Consider the following 22749-nt stretch of genomic DNA (forward strand, 5'->3'; position numbering starts at 1 on the left):
GACGGGGTTTCACCGTGTTAGCCAGGTTTGTCTTGATCTCCTGACCTCATAATCCTCCCACCTCAGCCTCCCAAAATGCTGAGATTACAAGTGTGAGCCACTGTGCCCAGCCTAGAAATGCAATTTTTGGGGCCACACCCCAGACCTATGGAATTAGAATCTCTGAGAGTAGGCCCAGCAGGTTTTTTTTTTTTTTTTTTTTTACAAGCTTGCCAGGTATTTCTGGTGCATGCTCAAGTGTGAGAAACATGGTTAAAGAATAGATTGCATTGTGGTGCTAATTAAGAGGCTCTTGCAGTAAAATGAGACATAAGACTTGAATTTGTAAGGAAAATGAGATACAGTGAAGTAACCAAGTTCCAGAGAAGTGTAGGTGAGAGAATTGGCAGGAATTTGTGAAGAACATTGGGAGTGGAGGTTAGTGAGTGTTAGGAGGAGTCAGTATGATACTTACAGTTTGCCGGGGTAGATGGGGGTACTCTTCACTGGAATGAAGATGATGAGTTTCACTTTGGACCAGGAGATATCCAGATGTTCACAGTTCTTCCTCTACTAGAAGCATTTGGATAAGGTACAAAGAATTTGACATTTGAGGATCAAGTGGGAACAGAATTGCATAAGTTCCTGAATATTTACTTTGGGCTACAAATTGCGCAATTGAAATTTAATTTAATGAGATGCTTCAGACTGACTGGACACCTACCCAGTAGTCTCTGTTGCCCTTCTTGCTACATGAGAAGTTTGGGGGGGAAGTTAGGGCATAGCATCAGTACAACCTGGTATGGTTTTTAAATCATCTTAGTTTTTGCTTAGGGAAACCTGAGGTTTGCAGTTTGCAGTATTGTTTAAAAAGTATTTCTCAGTAAGAAGATATAAAATTTCTGAAAGTGTAAAATATATTATCTGAGCAGAATTTAAAAGTTAATGTGTATGAACTTACACGGTTACTATTTTTTCTTCTTTACTATCTTTGTGTTTATAGAGTAAAATGTCTATAATAGTATATAACCGTGCTTCATTTGTACATATGTTATGTTCATTTCTTGCATTCTTGATTTGAAATCTGTACTACTCTATTCACATGTCCTCTTCTATCACTGCCTGTCTTTTTTCCTACGCTTTAGTAATTTATTAATTATAACATGGTATCAGAAAGTAGGCTACCTGAGCAAAATGAATCCACTCTAAAGGGATTTCCTCACAACTGTATAGAAATCATTCTCATGTTCTTCAGAACATGATGTTTTGCAAATTTGATAGAAAAACAAATGTCAGTCTAGGCCAAGTTCTCAGAATTAAGTAATTTTTAATAAGCACAAAGATAACAGTATTAGTTGTTGGCATTTTCATGGTTTACTTTTTCTTCATTGATTTAAGTTGAAATTTTGTTTTTAATTTTGTGAAATATCTAGAAACATCTTTGTTTTTAGATTAACTGTAATAAATGAAAATAAAATAGTTCTATGAATGTATATATTCTGATATTTAGTATTGTCATTGTATTAATATATTTTTTATTTACAAAACAATTTGTCTTGAGTGATTTTGGAACTTGATCTCTTTCCTTCTTGAATCTGGTTGTTTTTAAGGAGCTTATGCTCTGTTACATATTCTTAAGTGTTATTTTCAGGAAAATTGCTTTTAAGAAGAAAAAAGTATATAACTTTTTTGTTTATTTTTCTTCCATAGCCTTTGTTTAGTACCAGTCACCCTTTTGCTTTCCAATTGTTCTAAGGCTGATGTAGATGTCATAGTTGATCTTCGGCATAAAACAACAAGGTAAAGATTTGTTTAGTGCAAGGTTATTTTGTAGTTTAAGGTTCAAAGTGATTTGGGAGCAATTTAATATTTTGAAATTATGCAAATAATTTCATGGATAAGAAAGTTACTAAAGCATGTCCTGGTTTTTTGTTTGGTAATACAGAAGGCTTACAGATGTGTTACAGAGGTTTTAAATATTAAAGATTTTTTTTCTTGATTATAAAATAGTACTTAAAAAAAATTCAGTTCCACAATCCCACATCACATACTCCTAGAGCCAAATGCTTTTGGGAATTCAGAAATTTTTGAATTTTTGGAAAAATACTATGAAGCATGCACTTAATATTTTTGTATAACACCCCAAACAGGATCTGAGACAGTTCTCTGAAATCCAAACACACACCTATATATATGATTTTGTGTATCATAAATTTATTAACAATACTTTATTGGGGGTACTGGATTGTTTTCCATTTTTCAATATTATAAACAGTTTCAATATTATAAGCATTCATGTACACACATTTATATATGGCTAACTAAGGGTTTAAAAGCTTAGATTTGAAACCAAGTTCTAATATACTCTTATGGGCATTAAATGAAATAATCCACTGTTAGCATTGTGCCTAGAAAATAGTAACTATTAATAATAAATGTTAGCTGTTATAGTAATGATGTTGCTATTATTAATAAACAATTGGCTTCATAAAATAATTTTTAGAAATAGAATTGTTAGATGAAAGGCATATGTATGTTTGTTTTTTTCTTGAGATGGAGTCTTGCTCTGTCATGGGCTAGAGTGGAGTGACGCAATCTCAGCTCACTGCAACCTCCACCTCCCAGGTTCAAGCGATTCTCCTGCCTCAGCCTCCTGAGTGGCTGGGATTATGAGCATGTACCACCATACCCGGCTAATTTTGTATTTTTAGTAGAGATGGGGCTTCATTATGTTGGTAGACTGGTCTTGAACTCCTAACCTCAGGTGATCCACCTGCCTCGGCCTCCCAAAGTGCTGGGATCATAGGCGTGAGCCACCGTGCCCGGCAGAAAGGGATATGTTAATGTGACTTTGGGGAAAAAAATTATAAAGAAAAAATCCTGCAACTTACCATTTTCCTCCTCCCTTAGTCCAGAAGCACTGGAAATCCATGGGTCATTCACGTGGCTTGGACAAACACAATATAAACTTCAACTTAAAAGCCAGGAGATTCATAGTCTGCAGCTGAAAGCGTGCTTTGTTCATACAGGTGTTTATAACCTTGGAACTCCTAGGGTATTTGCCAAGTTATCGGACCAAGTTACAGTGTTTGAAACAAGTCAGCAGAATTCCATGCCTGCCCTGATCATCATCAATAATGTGTGACAACTTGGACAGTTATACTGAAATCCACGATAATCAGTTTGTGCTGGATGGGCTTTACAGCAGTATTTGATATACCTAACTTGTTATGGAGGTTGATTGATATCTTATCCCTGCAAAATACTTTGACTTGTCATTTTGTTTATGATGCAAAGCACGTTGGACTGAGAATACTTATATTCTTTTTCTGTATTTCTTTAAACCCTGAGAATAATTTACATGCTCATAATACAGGATTTCAACATATCTGTGCACCTTATTAAGCCCCATCTTAAGAAAACACAAAGTCTAAGTCTGCTGTTACAACTTGTCAATGGCATATGAATATTAGGAGATGATTCTGAGAAAGGAAAGGCGTTGGCAGTACCCCTGTTAAGCCATTAGTCTCTAAATTCCAGCTTTACTGTGAAGTTCTATAGAGTGTTAAATACAAATTTTCCTGTCTTGCTTCACACAGTTCCTTAAAATCAGTTTTGAACTTTGGTCATAGAGTCTTCATATTTCAGTATCTGGTGGTCCCTATGGCTTATACATAACTTTGTAAAAAGAAAAAAAAATTTTTTCTGATGCTTTGAATATAGTTTTGAAAGGAGTTTTGACTTTTTTCCCCCTCATTCATCTCAGTAGAGTGTACTATTTCACAATACAATTTTTGTCATTAAAATTATCATATTCTTTATTATATAACGTTAACAATTGAGTTGATCTGTTTAAAATATAAATCTCAAGTTAAAAATAAGCTTTTCAAAAATGTATTATATTTATAACAAATGTACTGTAAATAGAATAAAGACATGCTATTCACTGTATAGAGTATCTGTTGATTAGAAAGTCTGGTTTCAAAATAACTTTTTATTCAGAGAATGGGCATTTGGACATAGGAAAGTTCAATTCAGCCCTGCTGCAGATAAAGAAATGGGAGCGAGGGTGTTTCAAATGAAGCTCTCTTAATTGGAGAAGGAGGGAAGACAGGGTGTAGGGGTGGGTGGCAGGGAGTACAAGAGCCAGGGTCAGCCAAGTCTGGAGCAGATGGGGTCCTTGTGCCATTGACAGCTACCATGGTTTGTTCCATCTCAATCCCGGCACTAATCAGAGCATACCGCACCAAAGTGGGGAGAGATCAAAAGACCCCGTTTTCAGACCGAAGATTCCAAACTTGTACTTGAAACAACTCTTCTTGAGAGAGGGGTGGTTAGTCTGTGTGCCTCTCTGCAACTGCTGCTTATGCTTCTGGATCTAAAGTGGGTCTCTGGCTTCTCAGCTCCTTCCACTCTGTGTCTTAGCAGGTGTGGGACAAGGTGGAGAGGAAGGTCACATTCTAAGGACACTCATTCCCTTCTTGAGAGTTTAGGGCCATGGGCTTATAAAAAAGTCTGAGGAGCAAAGGAATAACAAGAATGAGAAGGAGGCATAATCACAGTGGTATCTCATATTTAAACCACTCAGCTGGGCCGGGCGCGGTGGCTCAAGCCTGTAATCCCAGCACTTTGGGAGGCCAAGACGGGCGGATCACGAGGTCAGGAGATCGAGACCATCCTGGCTAACACGGTGAAACCCCGTCTCTACTAAAAATACAAGAAAATTAGCCGGGCGAGGTGGTGGGCGCCTGTAGTCCCAGCTACTCGGGAGGCTGAGGCAGGAGAATGGCGTGAACCCGGGGGAGCGGAGCTTGCAGTGAGCCGAGATCGCGCCACTGCACTCCAGCCTGGGGCACAGAGCAAGACTCCGTCTCAAAAAAAAAATAAATAAAAAATAAACCACTCAGGTGAATATTAAATTGAACAGATTGTTAGACACTAATAAAAAAATTAAACTACATAAACCTACAACTGAATATATTAAAAATAAAGGTAATAAAGCACTCAAAATTACCTTGTAAATATTACTCAAGATTATTTCTATTGCATCTGTATCCTGGAAATATGTAATGGTGTGTTTCTGCTCATCTCTTGCCAACCCCGCATTCAGTGACTTGCTGGTAGCTTGAAATCGATGATAGTGGAATGTTTACCTCAGGAAAATCAGCAAATGCTATACACCAGGGCTTGATTTATTTTTGTTGTCTATGCTAGACCTAAGGAAGTGTTGGAGAAAATGTTAGTGATGCGTATTAAATTTAAAAGTGTTGCGTATTTGTAGCTATTAGGAGTAGCACAAATAGTTTAGGAAAATATTCCTGCAGTATCTGAAAAGTGTTAACACTTTTCAACTGTTAACCCAGTTCAACAAAGAAGTTGCCTATATCACTGATGAACTAGTGAAGATCCAACATGTGTTTCTCACTTCCTCTTCCTCCTTAATAGAAACAAAAATATCAACCAGCATTCATACTAAAATTATTCTTGCTTATCAGTTGCAACATAGGTTTGTTTTCTATACAAGAGCTCAGCAAAAATCAAACTACCCTGAGAATCAATTGACTTTTTGGAATTTACAAAAGAGTATTGCATATTTTATTTTACTTGTAAAGTGTGTGCTATACAAACTTTACACAAACGCAGTTTAAAAGATTTTTTTTTCCCCCTGGAGAATAATTTGATAAACATTCATCAGCGTACCTGGGCGTAGACCATGAGAAATATTCTGACGTCTACATTGCAGTTGGCCAAGAACTAAGGAATCTTATGGAATCTTCCAGCTTTTAGAACCCAGTAGAGCAGTGGTTCTCAAAATGTAGGCACATAATCATTAGGGCATTACTAAAAGTGTAATAACAGAGGTTCTACCTCCTTAACCCAATTTTGTTGGTCTGGTTTGGGGATGAAACTTTGTTTTTGTTGTGAATTTCCTTTTGTTTTCAAGTCTGGATTTTAACAAGCCCCGGTTCTGAAGAAAGGATCTGCATGGTACACTTTGGGAAACATTGTCCCAGGAAGCCTGAGAAGCACTTTATAACGTCGATTGAATTGTCAGGCACATCATGGAAATGTTAATCTTTCAAAGTTCTAGGTAGCTAGGCCAGTGTTTTAAACACATGCCCCTAAGATATTGATTTGTTCAAAGAGTAATTTTCTACTTCAAGGATATTGAAATATTGAGTTTCTGGTAGCTCATTTGTTCAGTTAGGTTAAACATTTAATAAGGCTGGGGTTGACAATCTCAGCTTGCCTATCAATTTTATTATTTCTTGGCTATTGATCAGAACTATGAACTCTTACAAAGGTTTTGGTGTTGGTTGGCCTATTTTGCCATTCACAATTATTAGGTTCTTTTGGGCAGATACATGCAGTCCCTACTAGGTATAGGTAGATGAGAGTTACAGATAAGATGACCACATAAGTTTTCATCCCAAATGAGACATTTTGAGAACGAAGGAGGACACTATTAACAATTACAATTATGGGGACAATGGGATAAACTGGGTCTGTTCTGGGCACTGAGATGTAGGGGCCAAGGGGAAGCTTCCCCTCTGCCTTCAAAATGTTCACTGAAAATAAACTGACAATAAGCGGATATAGAAAAAGGCATGTGAAACTTACTTAACCTGCTTAAGCACAGGGGAGTCACATGAGAATGATTTCCCAGTAACCCAGTGAGGTCCAGATGCTACTATACACTTCACAGGGGAAAGGGAGACTTGAGGTGTGGCAATTTTGAGGAGTAGTAAATGATTGTTAGTGGAGGTGAATGAACCTGGAGGCAGTAACCTGTAAATGATTCTCTTTGGAATTTGAATGAGCCCAAGAGGCAAACATTGTCAGGCCTCTGAGCCCAAGCTAAGCCATAATATCCCCTGTGACCTGCATATATACATCCAGATGGCCTGAAGCAACTGAAGAATCACAAAAGAAGTGAAAATGGCCGGTTCCTGATGACATTACCTTGTGAAATTCCTTCTGCTGGCTCAGAAGCTCCCTGACTGAGTACCTTGTGACCCCCGCCCCTGCCTGCCAGAGAACATCGCCTTTGACTGTAATTTTCCACTACCCACCCAAATCCTATAAAACGGCCCCACCCCTATCTACCTTTACTGACTCTCTTTTCGGACTCAGCCCACTGCACCCAGGTGAAATAAACAGCCTTGTTCCTCACACAAAGCCTGTTTGGTGGTCTCTTCACATGGACGCACATGACATTTGGTGCCAAAGACCCGGACTTCTTTGGGACACCAGTCCCCTGTCCTCTCCCTCACTCTGTGAGGAGATCCACCTACAACCTGGAGTCCTCAGACCAACTAGCCCAAGGAACATCTCACCAATTTCAAATCGGGTAAGCTGTCTTTTCACCTCTTCTCCAGCCTCTCTTGCTACCCTTCAGTCTCCCTGTCCTTCCAATTCCAGTTCTTTTTCCTCTCTATTAGAGACAAAGGAGACACGTTTTATCCATGGACCCAAAACTCCAGCACCAGTCACAGACTCAAGAAGACAGTCTTCCCTTGGTGTTTAATCATGCAGGGACGCCTGCCTGATCATTCACCCACACTCCACCGGTGTCTGATCACCGCGGGGACGCCTGCCTTGATCATTCACCCACATTCCCTTGGTGGCAAGTCAATTGGAGGGACACCTGCTTTAGCTGCTCACCACCCCCCTTCTCCTTGTCTCTACCCTCTCTTTTCTCTTGGCTTGCCTCCTTCACTATGGGCAACCTTCCACCCTCCATTCCCGCTTCTTCTCCCTTAGCCTGTGTTCTCAAAAACGTAAAACCTCTTCAACTCTCACCTGACCTAAAACCTAAGCATCTTATTTTCTTTTGCAACACTGCTTGGCCCCAATACAAAGTCTATAATGGTTCTAACTATCCAGAAAACGGCACTTTTGATTTCTCCATTTTACAAGACCTGGATGATTTTTGTTGAAAAATGGGCAAATGGTTCAAGGTACCTGACTTGCCGGCATGCTTTTACACATTGGTCCCTCCCTAGTCTCTGCTCCCAATGCGACTTGTCCCAAATCTTTCTTCTTTCTCTCCTGTCTGTTCCTTCAGTCTCCACCCCAAGATCTGAGTCCTTCGAATCCTTTTCCACGGACCCATCTGACCTCTCTCCTCCTCCTCAGGCTGGTCTTCGCCAGGCTGAGCCAGGTCCCAATTCTTCTTCAGCCTCCACTCCCCACCCTATAATCCTTTTATCACCTCCTCTCCTCACACCCGGTCCAGGTTACTTGTTCTGCAACTAGCTCTCCCCCACCTGCCCAACCATTTCCTCTTAAAGAGGTGGCTGGAGCTAAAGGCATAGTCAAGGTTAACGCTCCTTTTTCTTTATCCGACCTCTCCCGAATCAGTTAGCGTTTAGGCTCTTTTTCATCAAATATAAAAACTCAACCCAGTTCATGGCCCATTTGGCAACAACCCTCAGACGCTTTACTGCCCTAGACCCAGAGAGGCCAGAAGGCCGTCTTATTCTCAATATGCATTTTATTACCCAACCCATTCCTGACATTAGAAAAAGCTCCAAAAATTAGATTCTGGCCCTCAAATCCCACAAGACTTAATTAGCCTCACCTTCAAGGGGTACAAAAATAGAGTAGAGGCAGCCAAGTAGCAACATATTTCTGAGTTGCAATTACTTTCCTCCACTGTGAGAGAAACTCCAGCCTCATCTCCAACACACAAGAACTTCAAAATGCCTGAACCACAGCGGCCAGGTGTTCCTCCAGGACTGCCTCCCAGGATCTTTCTTCAAGTGCTGGAAATCTGGCTACTGGGCCAAGGAATGCCTGCAGCCCGGGATTCCTCCTAAGCCATGTCCCATCTGTGTGGGACCCCACGGGAAGTCAGACTGTCCAGCTCTCCTGGCAGCCACTCCCAGAGCCCCTGGAACTCTGGCCCAAGGCTCTCTGACTGACGCCTTCCCAGATCCTCTTGGCTTAGCGGCTGAAGACTTATGCTGCCCCAATCACCTCAGAAGCCTCCTGGACCATCACAGACACTTGTGGAGGGTAAGTTCGCCCCCTTCTTAATCAATACGGAGGCTACCCACTCCACATGACCTTCTTTTCAAGGACTTGTTTCCTTTGCCTCCATAACTGTTGTGGGTATTGATGGCCGGGCTTCTAAACCTCTTAAAACTTCCCAACTCTGGTGCCAATTTGGACAATATTCTTTTATACATTCCTTTTTAGTTATCCCCACCTGCCCAGCTCCCTTATTAGATCAAGATATTTTAACTAAATTATCTGCTTCCCTGACTATTCCTAGGCTACAGCCACACCTCATTGCCGCCCTTTTCCCCAGTTCAAAGCCTCCTTCACATCCTCCCCTTGTATCTCCCCACCTTAATCCACAAGTATAGGATACCTCTACTCCCTCCTGGGTAACAGGTCATGCACCCCTTACCATCCCATTAAAACCTAATCACCCTTACCTTGCTTAATGCCAATATCCCATCCCACAGCACGCTTTAAAAGGATTAAAGCCTGTTATCACTCACCTGTTACAGCACGGCCTTTTAAAGCCTATGAACTCTCATTACAATTCCCCCATTTTACCTGTCCGAAAACCAGACAAGGCTTACAGGTTAGTTCAGGATCTTCACCTTATCAACCAAATTGTGTTGCCTATCCACCCCGTGGTGCCAAACCCATATACTCTCCTATCCTCCATACCTCCCTCCACAACCATTCTGTTCTAGATAAACCTAGCTGGCCCCAGAAATCCTAAATCCTTCCCCCACTCCCCTTTCCATTCCTTAAAAAACAGCCCTAAAAGCTGCTTCCACACTAGCCCTCCCTAACTCATCCCAACCCTTTTCATTACACACTTCCCCTCTGTCTCTATACGGGGGAGCTTCTTCCGTCTTCTCCCTTCTTTCTTGCCTATTAAACTCTTCACTCCTTAAAAACCACTCTACGTGTGTCTGTGTCATTTTATCTAATTCGCGTGAGACAAGAGCCCTGGTGTTCCTCCACTCATCAGAGCCATATCACTAACACTGGGATGTGTATTCACATTCACTACAGCTCTCCTCCTCTCAGGCTGTCTACCCACTAGTCTGCTACAATAAATTTGGCCACATGTACAAATATTTCATATTAACAAGACAATCATATGATTACTTAGATGCCTGGGGAAGTTCCAGTTCCCCACCTTTTGGCAGAAGGGTTCACTGAATTCGGATATGATGGACAACAAGGTTCAGCTAAACTTCAGATTGGAATCAAGGGACAGAACCCTCTGATAGCTTAGTGACCGGAACCAGGACTGAATTTTAGCCCTGGGTGGAGAATGCCACTCCAATGGGTATGTTACAGGAAAGGGGCCCCGATCCAGACCCCAAGAGAGGATTCTTGGATCTCACCCAAGAAAGAATTCAGGCCGAGTCCGCAGTGCAAAGCAAAAGGGAGTTTGTTAAGAAAGTAAAGTGGTGAAAGGACAGCTACTCCATAGATAGAGCAGGACGTTCCCAAAAGTAAGAGGAGGAACCCATCTACCCTAGGTACAATGCTTGTGTATATGGGGAGATGTGCTCTGCTACAAGGGTTTGTGATAAAGAATTAATTTTCTTAATTACTATATTTTGCAAGAATAGAGATTATCATCTTTAAAGCAAAATTAGGAATGCCTTTGTTCTTCTGGATCTGTTTTAGTAAACTTAATTTGTTCCCTTAACTGTAACATCTAGAGGCTAGGAATGCCTATTTTTCTGAGAATGCAGCCAAGCAAGTCTCAGCCTCATTTTCCTAGCCCTCACTCAAAATGGAGTATCTCTGGTTCGAATTCCTCTGACAGGTATAGGCTACTGGCCTAACTAGTTTTTTTTTTTTTTTTTTTTAAAAAGACAAGGTCTCACTGTGTTGCCCAGAGTGGAGTGCAGTGGTGTGATCTTGCCTCACTGCAACCTTCACCTCCTGGGCTCACGAGATCCTCCCACCTCAGCCTCCCAAGTAGCTGGGGTTACAGGTGCATACCACCATGCCTGACTAGTTTTTGTATTTTTAATAGAGACAGGGTTTCACCATGTTGGCCAGGTTGGTCTCAAACTCCTGGCCTCAAGTGATGCACCTGCCTTGGCCTCCCGAAGTGCTGGGATTACGGGCATGAGCCACTCCACCCAGCCCTTAACTAGATTCTTAAGCCACTTCATACACTTGTACAATATCTCTAGTCAAAACACTTAGTTCGAACACCACTCATATATTCTTAAAGTTGTAAATCAAAAATAAAATCCTAAGCCCCCAACCAACTGAACAGAATTTTAGGCTTGGCCAAGGGGATCCCAGAGAATCCTGAAAAACTAAATTCCAGGCCGTAACAGGAAGGGAAGTGAAACACACCTTGTTAAACCTCCTCTCTTTTGGAGTTCAGACATAGCTGACAAGCATTAACATTAAATTACAGATCACAAGACTGACAAAACAGCCTCTGGCAATACAATACCAAATTGCAATCTGACTGGTACAGCATCCCATGACAGCAGACCATGAGGGAAATAAAAACATTTTCCCTCAAAATACATTTCTTTGACATATTTTTAAATGGCCCTGCAAAGGTATCTTTTGCAGGGGAAGTTTGCATCCATAGAAAATCTTCATTATTACAGTCAGGTCTTCCTTAGATATAGGAGAGATTAACTAAGAGTCTGACACCTTTTAAGGTCTGAAAAGAGACATTTATCATCTATTCTGTCTGAAGTAGGCTACCTAGAGGCTTCATCTACATAGAAGAACCTTGGCTTCCACAACACTTCTTAACTATTTCTTCCTACTGACTTCAGATTTTTAGACAAAGCTTAACTCTTTCAACCAATTGCCAATCAGAAAATCTTTGAATCCACCTATAACCTGTGAGCCCTCCACTTCAAGATGTTCTGCCTTTCTGGGCTGAACCAATGTATAATTTATGTATTCCACATATTGATTTATGTCTTTACCTGTAACTTCGGTCTCCCCAAAAGTTTATACAGTTTGATATAAAACCAAACTGTAACCTTACTACCTTTGGCATGCTTTCTCAGGACCTCCCAAGACTATTCCCCGGGCCACAGTCATGCATGTTAGCTTGGAATAAACCGCTTTAAATATTTTACAGAGTTTGCTTTTCTTTTTGTCAACAATGTTGATTAACAAACTCACTAGTGGCCGGGCGCAGTGGCTCATGCCTGTAATCCCAGCACTTTGGGAGGCCGAGGCGGGTGGATCACGAGGTCAGGAGATTGAGACCATCCTGGCTAACACAGTGAGACCCCGTCTCTACTAAAAATACAAAAAAATTAGCCAGGCATGGTGGTGGGCGCCTGTAGTCCCAGCTACTCGGGAGGCTAAGCCAGGAGAATGGCGTGAACCCGGAAGGCAGAGCTTGCAGTGAGCCAAGATTGCACCACTGCATTCCAGCCTGGCCGACAGATCGAGACTCTGTCTCAAAAACAAAACAAAACAAAAAACAACAAAAACTCACTAGTGCTATCGAGACAGCTGATATTTGAAAGTCTTATGGTAGCCACTTCTAGAATATGGCCTGATCTGTGTTTTTCGAAGGCTAAATAACCACCCAGGGTTAGGTACCCTGGTTATATTTTTATTTTTCACTTTTTTCATGTCATTATTATCATCTTATCTCTGTGATCTTATATCTCTGCCTTGTACTTTTGTTATGTAAAATGAATTGCTTTCTTAAGTGTTAGTTTTTACATTTTTATGGGTATATCTTTGGTTACATATTTTGTCTGCTCCATAACATCATTCAGACAATTTTTCTCTTCTTTCTTCCTTTTTTTTCTTGTGTTATTTTCTATCTATACCTAGTCTGGTTTCTAAACTTATTTTTAAAAATATGTTAAGACAGGGTCTTGTTATGTTGCAAGGCTGGTCTTCAACTCCTGGGCTCAAGTGATCCTTCCACTTTAGCCTCCCAAGTAGCTAGAACTACAGGCATGCACCACCATGCCTGGTTAAACTCGTTTTTAAAAGGAGTTTCTTGGCCAACTATTTGCAAGATGGTACTGTAGTAATACAGTGTTCCAGTAATTTACCTTATGATCAAAACTTATATACACAACTAATTTTAGCTTTTGCTACTTTTCAGCCAACCAAGATTAGCAGATGTAGAAATTGATGCTGAGTATTTTACCACCACCCTGCTTTATTGCAAGATTTTTTTTTTTCATACAAAAATGAGTTGCCAGTAAAATTGTTTGGCCCTGCCTTCTGTTTTTCTCCAGATTCCAATTCATAAAAAGGACACTCTCATCTTGGCTGTCATAACAGACACAGAAAAAGCACTTTGAAGATGCTTTTCCATGATTATTAACTGAAAATTCTATGGAAGCATGGAAATAAAAGTGGGATGGACACACTTCTGGTTTTCCTCTAACATTCCTGAAACTCCTTTCAGTCTCCTTTTTTTTTTTTTTTTTTTTTTTTTTTTCAAGATAGGGTCTTGCTCTATTGCTGAGGCTGGAGTGCAGTGGCATGATCTTGGCTCACTGCAATCTCAACCTCCTGGGCTCAAACAGTCCTCCCACCTCAGCTTCCAGAGTAGCTGGTACTACAGGTGAAATGGCCTCATTGCCTGGGGTGGCACCCGAAGTTCTTGGTCTCATGGCTGAGGAAATCAAGGACATGGACAAACCAAGGGTGAGGTTAGAGCAGAAGTTTAATAGGCAAAAGAAAGAGAACAGCTCTTTGCTGCAGAGAGGAGTCTCGAAAAGTGCTGCCGCTTCTACAGTTGAATGTAAAAGCTTTTATAAGAAATTGATGAGGGCTGGGCATCTCATTTGCGTAAGGCATGAATTTATGGTAGCTCCACCCCAAACCTTTATTATGTAGGTGGGTCCTTGGCCTGAGCTACTCCATGTTGCTTATCTCTTTCCTACTGTGCATGTGCTAAAAAAGAAAAAAAAGCGGGGGGAGGTGAAGCCCCCATGGTTGACATGCCTGGCACCAGGTACCCCTTCCTCTCAGTGCAGCTGCAGGAATACCCATGCAAACTTTCAGCTTCCTTATCTGAGTATGTCCAAAAAAGGAAAGGAATGTGCTTACTGGGACCCCCCCCCATATGTAAGTGAAGCTTGCTGATTACCCAGGAAGCTCCCCTTCTTTGCTGGAGCTGCTTCCTTATCTTTGTTTGCAGCCCAATCTTCCAGGCTGCTCTTTGTTAGAAGAGAAGTGATTTCTGGGGCTGCTTTTTCTTAGAAAGGACGTTCTGCTGAGGACTCTTTGCCCTAACTATCTGCCTAACTAGTTTCTTTTTACCTCCTCTCTCACAGGCATGTGCCACCACATCAGCTAGTTTTTGCATTTTTAGTGGAGATGGGGTTTCACCATTTGGGTCAGCCTGGTCCAAACTCCTGGCCTCAAGTGATCCACCCCCCTCAGCCTCCCAAAGTGCTGGGATTACAGGCATGAGCCATCATGCCCTACCTCAGTCTCCTTTGTAAACTCATTTTGCTTTATTCAACCCTCAAGAGTCAGGCCTAACTATTTGTTAAAAGGTGAACTAGCTGGTTTTGGCACAGTATGAAATTTCCATTAAAAAGCAGGGCTAGTTTCTACTCCTACTTTTTTACTTCCATATTCTGTGGAATCCTGCGTTAATAATCATGGAAAATCATATTAAAAGTACATTTTCTTCTGAATATTTGAGGTGCATAATTAAGCATTTAAAAATTGACCATGCTCAAAAATGAAATGAATGAATAAAGAAGACAACAGACCAGGCATGGTGGCTCATGCCTGTAATCACAGTGGTTTGGGAGGCCAAGGCAGGCAGATCACCTGAGGTCAGGAGTTTGAGATCAGACTGGCCAACATGGTGAAACTCCGTCTCTACTAAAACTACAAATATTAGCCGGGTGTGGTGGCACGCACCCATAATCCCAGCTACCCAGGAGGCTGAGGCAGGAGAATCACTGGAACCCAGGAGGCAGAGGCTGCAGTGAGCTGAGATCATGACACTGCACCCCAGCCTGGGTGACAGGGCAAGACTGTCAAAAAGAAAAAAAAAAAAAAACAGAAGATGACAAAGAAACAGCAGTATAAATAGGAAAAAAATTCCAGAGTAACAAGATTAAATGAATTTTTTTTTCCTTTTTTTTTTGAGTGGAGTTTCACTCTTGTTGCCCAGGCTGGAGTGCAGTGGCACAATCTCGGCTCACTGAAACCTCCGCCTCCCGGGTTCAATTGATTCTCCTGCCTCAGCCTCCCAAGTAGCTGGGATTACAAGCGTGAGCCACCATGCCTGGTTAATTTTTGTGTTTTCAGTAGAGACGGGGTTTCACCATGTTGACCAAGCTGGTCTTGAACTCCTGACCTCAGGTGATCCACCCGCCTCAGCCTCCCAAAGTGCTGGGATTATAGACATAAGCCACCGTGCCTGACTGAAAATGAATTTTTAAAATATTGTTATACAATAAATGAAAGCTAAGCATAGTGCTATTCTTTAGAAAGCAATTCTTCTATTATGAAAAAAAGAATTGTTGACTCTAAGAAAACACAACATTATAAAGTAATGTTTCCCAAAATATGTTTCAATGAATATGATATTAATAGGTCTTTGGTGAAAAAAGAATTCCCGAAGTAAACTAATTAAATAAATACAGAATTAAAATTAAAGAGGTTTCTTTACTGCTTAATGTATTAATGGAGGGTTTCCCAAACATATTCAACTGGGGACTAGTCTTTCCTAGCCAAAGTATCTTTCAGAACTAGTGATATGTTCCATGATTAGAGGTTAGTGAACTTTTTTTGTAAAATGACAGATAATACATATTTTAGGCCTTGCAGGTCATACAGTCTTTGTTGCAACTACTCAGTTCTTTTGTTTCAGCACAAAAACCACCAGACACAAATAAATGGGTACAGCTATTTTTCTAAATAAACACCTGTTTTGTAAATAGAGTTTTATTAGCATTAACACTGAGTAACATTGTCAGTATATCTTGGGAACATGGACAAGACCAAAAAATAGAGGAAGAGAAAGGAGAGAGGACAGAGTATAGTGACAGAGCATTCCTTTTTATGGAAAGTTTCACTAAAACCCTAGCAAGTGATGCGTGAAACCAACTATATCCACTAGAGGGCACTAGGAGTGCAAGTTTGCATCAATGTTGTCCATAGCCTTTGCCTTTAAAATGTTGAAATTAGCATTATATGAGGTAACACATAGCAGAATTTGGAGTAGTTCACAAAGAAAAAATGTGACCTGAGGAGGTGGCCAGATGATTGAAACTTATATACCATTTTAGGCTAAACAAAAGAAAGGGGGATTTGGGCTGGAGTTGGGGGCAAGTTCTGGGAAAGAGAATGAGAGGAAAAGCATGATAACTAAAAGTTGTTTCATCATGCTAAGAAGAGCCTCTCAGGTGGTGTATTAGTTCATTCTTACGCTGCTAATAAAGACATATCTGAGAATGGCAGTTAATAAAGGAAAGAGGTCTAATTGACTCACAGTTCAGCGTGGCAGGGGAGGCCTCAGGAAATTTACAATCATGGTGGTAGGGGAAGCAAACACGTCCTTCTTCACATGGTGGCAGCGGGAGAAGTGCTGAGCAAAATGGGGGAAAGCCCCTTATACAACCATCAGATCTCCCATGAACGAACTCACTATCACGAGAACAGCATGAGAGGAACCACCCCCATGATTAGATTGCCTCCCACCTGGTCCCTCCCATGACATGTGGGGATTATGGGAACTACAATTGAAGATGAGATTTAGGTGGGGACACACAAACCATATCAGGTGGTAGGGGTTGTCTCCAGGAGCCTCTCTTCTTGGTATGGAGACATCTTTACGATGGAAATTTCCTTTATAAATATAAATATCCTTTATGAAAGGAAAATTTTATACTTTCTTTTTAGATAGTGGGAAGTAAAAAGCTTTTCCTGCATCTACTGGTTCTCAGTTGCCTATAACTCAAAATAATTCTTGTCAAAGTGATATATTTTTTGTGGAGCATATTCTGGTACCTTTAAATTTCAAAATCGATATCCAGATTGATGTATCAAGTTTATAGAAAGTATTTGAATATTTTAAGTATTTGAAGGTAGGTTGTAATATTTTCTAAACAGTAATACATTTTTGGATGTATAAGTTTACTTGCAAATAACAGGCTATAATATAGTTTGGCTGTGTTCCTTCCCACCTGAATCTCATCTTGAATTGTAATCCCCATAGTCCCCAGGTGTCAAGGGAGAGACCAGGTGGAGGGAATTGAATCACAGGGGCAGTTTCCCCCATGCTGTTCTTGTGATAGTGAGTTCCCATAAGATCTGATGGTCTTATAAGTGTTCGGTAGTGCCTCCTGTGTTCATTCTCCCTCCTGCTGCCTTGTGAAGAAGGTGCCTTGCTTCCCCTTCACCTTCCACCATGATTGTAAGTTTCCTGAGGCCTCCCGAGTCACGCAGAACTGTGAGTCAATTAAACCTCTTTCCTTTATAATTTACCCAGTCTCAGGTATTTCTTTACAGCAGTGTGAAAACAGACTAATACAGGCTGTCATCTCTGCAAACAAGACTGCCTTGGAAGAGCTAGTATCGAAAGGTTCCTAAATCACACTACCCAGGTTTCAATCCATGGCTTTACCCCTTACCACATATAAGACTTTGGGACAGTAACCTAACCAGCTATGAGTTTTTTCATTTGTATAGTGTAGCAACAATAATTCCTATTTCACTGGGTCATTGTGACGATCGGCTGACCTAATTCCATACATTTCTTAGCTCAGTGACTGACAGTAATAAGTACTCAAAAAATGTATTATTATTATTATTATTATTATTTTTTTTTTTTTGAGACGGAGTCTGGCTCTGTCGCCCAGGCTGGAGTGCAGTGGCTGGATCTCAGCTCACTGCAAGCTCCGCCTCCCGGGTTTGCGCCATTCTCCTGCCTCAGCCTCCCGAGTAGCTGGGACTACAGGCGCCCGCCACCTCGCCCGGCTAGTTTTTTTTTTGTATTTTTTTAGTAGAGACGGGGTTTCTCCGTGTTAGCCAGGATGGTCTCGATCTCCTGACCTCGTGATCCGCCCGTCTTGGCCTCCCAAAGTGCTGGGATTACAGGCTTGAGCCACCGCGCCCGGCCAAAAATGTATTATTTTAAAACACGATTTACTTAAATTCCATTTGAACTTTGTAAGGCCCTTTGTAAGGCCCTCTAATAGATGTGATTTCAAATGGCTGTATGAAACCTAAATAATTCAAACTTAATTGTAATTTTTGGAAGCCTAAAAATTACGTTGAGCTTTAAAGGAAATGTGACTGTGTGGTCTGAGCACATGCATGTGGCTGCAGTTTCTGGTTCTCGGATTATAGATTCATTCTTTCTCGTTGCTCTTGGGAACAACTAAATGGCGCCAGACATAAGACCCCCCCTCCTGATGATGGCTAGCCTTTCTTCCTTTATTATCTTGCATCTAATTCAGATCAGATGGTGCAGAAGACCCCATGACTGTTATATCCTCAATGTGGAATGTTAAATATACCTTTCCCAAAAAGAACACCACCTCAATTAATCAGATTACTGTAACTGTGTGCTAGCCTTGTGTGGAAAATGTTGAAACCTTGTTAAGCTTCCCAAACCTTATTGATATAAATGACCCCCAAAACTTCTCCACTTTGAAGCACTGGCTTCCATTCTTTGGAATCTGTGTTCCTGGATGGCTATCCTCAAAATTTGTGCTTGACGAAACTCTACATTTAACCATATTTCCTGAATCTCTTTATTTAAGGTTGACACTCTATAGCAACCACTGCACTATTTTAAGTTTCCGATTCTGTTCAAGATTCTAGGCTTTATTTTGATTGTGAACTTGGGGCTTGTGCACATCAACTGTGAGATTTGCCTCTTTCATATCATTCCTTAATACTTAGAACAATGCAGGACACATACTAGAAATTCTTGTTGAATTGAACAGGAGAAATGAACTGATGAATGAAATATTGAGTACCATAACTCTTTTGACCAACGCTCTCCGGTCACTTTAAATTTCAAGAACAGCCTGAATTTCAATAATTACATTTTCCAAGAAGTTTAATAACCAACATTCTGAATTTCATAAAGTTAACATTGGCTTCTCTCCTGGGAAGCTTTCAGTTTGGGAGGAAGATGGCCAACTTCTCCATTTTTCTACTGTGTGCTTCTCCTTCCTGTCTCAGTATGCTTGGCTGCCTCTGAATCTTCCAGAATTTGGTAAGAGTACCTAAGTAGGAGGAGCAAGGGTGTAGAAATGCCTTACCTCACTGGTACTGTGATAACCTGGCATTGATGGTCTCTGGGCACTCTGGTCTTGGTAGTTGTCTCAAACTGAGTCTATCAGGGAATGTTTTGTGGGTTCTTGAGAGACCTCCCATTACTGGGAATCTTCCACAAGGTGGAAGCCATGTGTCGAGGATGGAGCGACAATTTAGTAGAAGCCCACGGTCCCAATGATTGTAGAGTCTACGTAGTGGCCTGGGACTGTCTATCTGGACCTTTGTGCAAAAGAAATAAAGTTTACTTTTATTAAACCTACTGGTATATTTTGCTGAACATACTCTAACTAATAAAACTGTGTTGCCCTTGCCAGTAATGTGTGCTGTCCCCTCTGAGTGTTTAAGATCCTGGCAGGAAGCCATGTCGTTCATCATGTTATACCTATGGGTTTTGTGCAGTGCCTGCGCATAGACTATATGTTCAAAAATATTTGTCTGATGATATTTTTATAGGGGCAGGGTGGTTTGATGTGCCACATTTTATTATTGAAACCCAATGTTTAATACAGCAGTTAATTTGGTTCAGTTTAGTATTGTTATTGTTGACCACTTATCCCCTCAATTCTCATCTCCCAGAGTTATCTTTTTTTTAATACCTTAAGTTCTGGGGTACATGTGCAGAACGTGCAGGTTTGTTACATAGGTATACATGTGCCATGGTGGTTTGCTGCACCCATCAACCCATCATCTACATTAGGTATTTCTCCTAATGCTGTCCCTCCCCTTGCCCCCCCAACCCAACAGGCCCCAGCATGTGATGTTCCCCTCCCTGTGTCCACATGTTCTCATTGTTCAACTCCCACTTATGAGTGAGAACATGCAGTGTTTAGTTTTCTGTTCCTGTGTTAGTTTGCTGAGAATGATGGTTTCCAGCTTCATCCATATTCCTGCAAAGGACATGAACTCATTATTTTTTATGGCTGTATAGTATTCCATGGTATATATGTGTCACATTTTCATTATCCAGTTTATCGTTGATGGGCATTTGTCCCAGAGTCTTTTTTTTTTTTTTTTTTTTTTTTGAGACAGAGTCTTGCTCTGTTGCCCAGGCTAGAGTGCAGTAGTGTGATCTCGGCTCACTGCAACCTCTGCCTCCTGGGTTCAAGCAATTCTCCTGCCTCAGCCTCCCGAGTAGCTGGGACTAGAGGTGTGCATCACCACGCCTGGCTAATTTTTGTATTTTTAGTAGAGATGGGGTTTCATCATGTTGATCAGGTTGGTCTCAAACTCCTGACCTCATGATCTGCCCGCCTTGGCCTCCCAAAGTGCTGGGATTACAAGAGTGAGCCACCACACCTGACCCAGAGGCATTTTTTAGAAGTCTAGTCTTTGGGCTGGGCACGATGGCTCACATCTGTAATCCCAGCACTTTGAGAGGCTGAGGTGGGTGGATCACGAGGTCAGGAGATTGTGACCATCCTGGCTAACACGGTGAAACCCCTTCTCTACTAAAAATACAAAAAGTTAGCCAGGCATGGTGGTGGGCGCCTGTAGTCCCAGCTACTCGGGAGGCTGAGGCAGGAGAATCATTTGAACCTGGGAGGCAGAGATTGCAGTGAGCCAAGATCACACCACTGCACTCCAGCCTGGGCAACAGAGCGAGACTCTGTCTCAAAAAAAAAAAACAAAAAAGAAATCTAGTCTTTGACGAGGTTCCCCTCATCATCCACCAAGGCACTCACAGCCATCCGGGTTGTTCTTGTCTGGGCAGCAGCTGTGCTGGATTCTAGGGTTGCCTCTGGCCATTGGCAGGTAACAGGCTTCTCTTTGGCCACAGCTTTTTTCATGCTGCTTTGTCCCAACTGTGGCCAGTCTAAGCCCTTCCTTAAGGCCCCAAAGCACAACTAATACTATAAGCTGCAGCACTGAATAAGAAATTAGTGAAGACTTGGGGTTAACAAGGGCACCAACTGCAGTCTGTTTTCTAAACGAGTGAAATTGCCCAAATAGCAAAATTTCCACATGGAAACGAAAGTTGAAATTTCAGTCTTCATTGTTCCATTTGTCTCAATGGGCTTTCATGGGTTGATTGCGGGGCAACATAGATTCAAACTTCGGTTTCTAAAATATTTATAAACTCTCTATTATAAAGGGCTACAAGCAAACCTGGCTGACCTTCACTGTAGGGGGATATATTAGCATTGTTATACCAGACAGGAAACAGTCAACTCTCAGTTTTACAGAGACAGATCTCAATCTTCCAAGGCTGGCACAAACATCTAGGAAAAGGTAGTCTGAAACAAGATGGAAGTTAATGCTTTGGCTCACGAGAGATGCAGAAATGCAACAGATTCATGGATAATTATCTCCCAACAGAAAAGAGCCGTTATAGCCCTTGAAAATACCTTTGCACATCTGAGAAGCTTTTTTTTTTTTTGAGTAATGTTAAGAGCAGCAAAACAATTTTAGAATGCAACCCACTTGGAAAATTATCCTTAGAGTAAAATCTTAAAGGAAAAAAAGAAGTATCATATCAAGAAATTGTTAAGATTGCTAGCCAAGAACCAAGGAGTAAGGATAGCCTTAGAAACCATTTTTATATATATCCTCTAGTGTAACATCATAAACAGGAAGTCTGTGCTAGACATTTATTTCTTAGTATTACACCACAACAGTCTGATGATAAGCAGAAATTCTTTCAGATCAAGACGATTGTTCTGCAGTCTGTATGTCCTCAGATGACTGATAAAGCAATTCTAGGGTTCCCAATACTCACACAAACTTTTCTCTTTGAGGAGGCTGACACCTGGTTCACAGCTTATTTCCTTTTTATTATTCGCCATTTTGGCTTTGCATGCATTCAAGATGTTCTATATTTAGTGTAACTCTTTTCCCTTAGGAGATGGTGTGATATTATAAAGGATTTTTAACTCTTTGCAGGAAAATTAGTTTTACCTTTTAGTCCCTTATTTATGACAGGGATATCACAACTCTCATATTTTGTGGTATTTTTAATTGTTTTTTATTTTTTTCTGGGATGGAATGGTATGATAGGAAGCATACAATTGTAAAAAAGAAAAGTTGATCTTAATTGAAAAAAATTAAACTCTGATTTATATTAACTTTTAAATGATTGTAGGGTTGGGATTTAAAATTACATGTTCTCCATTTGTGCATTAGAAAATGTCGTGTGTGTGTGATATTTCCTAGTTTGTAACATTAAAATACACATATGTGTATATTTAGTTAGTGATCCATAAAGAGATACTTTGAAAATTAAAATTATTTGTAATGATCAAAACAATGTCCCACTAAAAGTTTTATACAAAGAAAGCTCTTTAATTTGTTAATTTAAATTAAGTTCACATTTTCACCTGTTAAATTTTCTTTTTTAATTTTTATTTTTTATTTATTTATTTTTTATTATACTCTAAGTTCTAGGGTACATGTGTATAATGTACAGGTTTGTTACATATGTATACATGTGCCATGTAGGTGTGCTGCACCCATTAACTCATCATTTACATTAAGTATTCCTCCTAATGCTCTCCCTTCACCCTCCCCCTA

At 40.8% G+C, this 22749-nt stretch overlaps 1 protein-coding gene and 1 long non-coding RNA gene across 7 annotated transcripts in view; both read left to right on the forward strand.

The window, feature by feature from the left end:
* The window catches only part of TRAPPC8 (trafficking protein particle complex subunit 8), a 111023-nt gene extending 107093 nt beyond the window's left edge, over positions 1-3930 (forward strand). For all 6 annotated transcript variants that reach the window (XM_005586960.4, XM_005586962.4, XM_005586961.4 and 3 more), the window contains 2 exons: positions 1690-1779; positions 2890-3930. In XM_005586960.4, the coding sequence (XP_005587017.3) occupies positions 1690-1779; positions 2890-3124 (325 nt within the window). In that variant the 3' untranslated portion in view covers positions 3125-3930. The remainder of the gene's footprint in view (positions 1-1689; positions 1780-2889) is intronic.
* A 4931-nt stretch (positions 3931-8861) lies between these two features.
* The window catches only part of LOC135968255 (uncharacterized), a 52607-nt gene continuing 38719 nt past the window's right edge, over positions 8862-22749 (forward strand). Inside the window, exon 1 of the long non-coding RNA XR_010582882.2 lies at positions 8862-9000. This is a non-coding gene — a long non-coding RNA (uncharacterized lncRNA). The remainder of the gene's footprint in view (positions 9001-22749) is intronic.

The sequence above is a fragment of the Macaca fascicularis genome, chromosome 18, assembly GCF_037993035.2.
Source record: "Macaca fascicularis isolate 582-1 chromosome 18, T2T-MFA8v1.1".
Taxonomy (NCBI): Eukaryota; Metazoa; Chordata; class Mammalia; order Primates; family Cercopithecidae; genus Macaca; species Macaca fascicularis.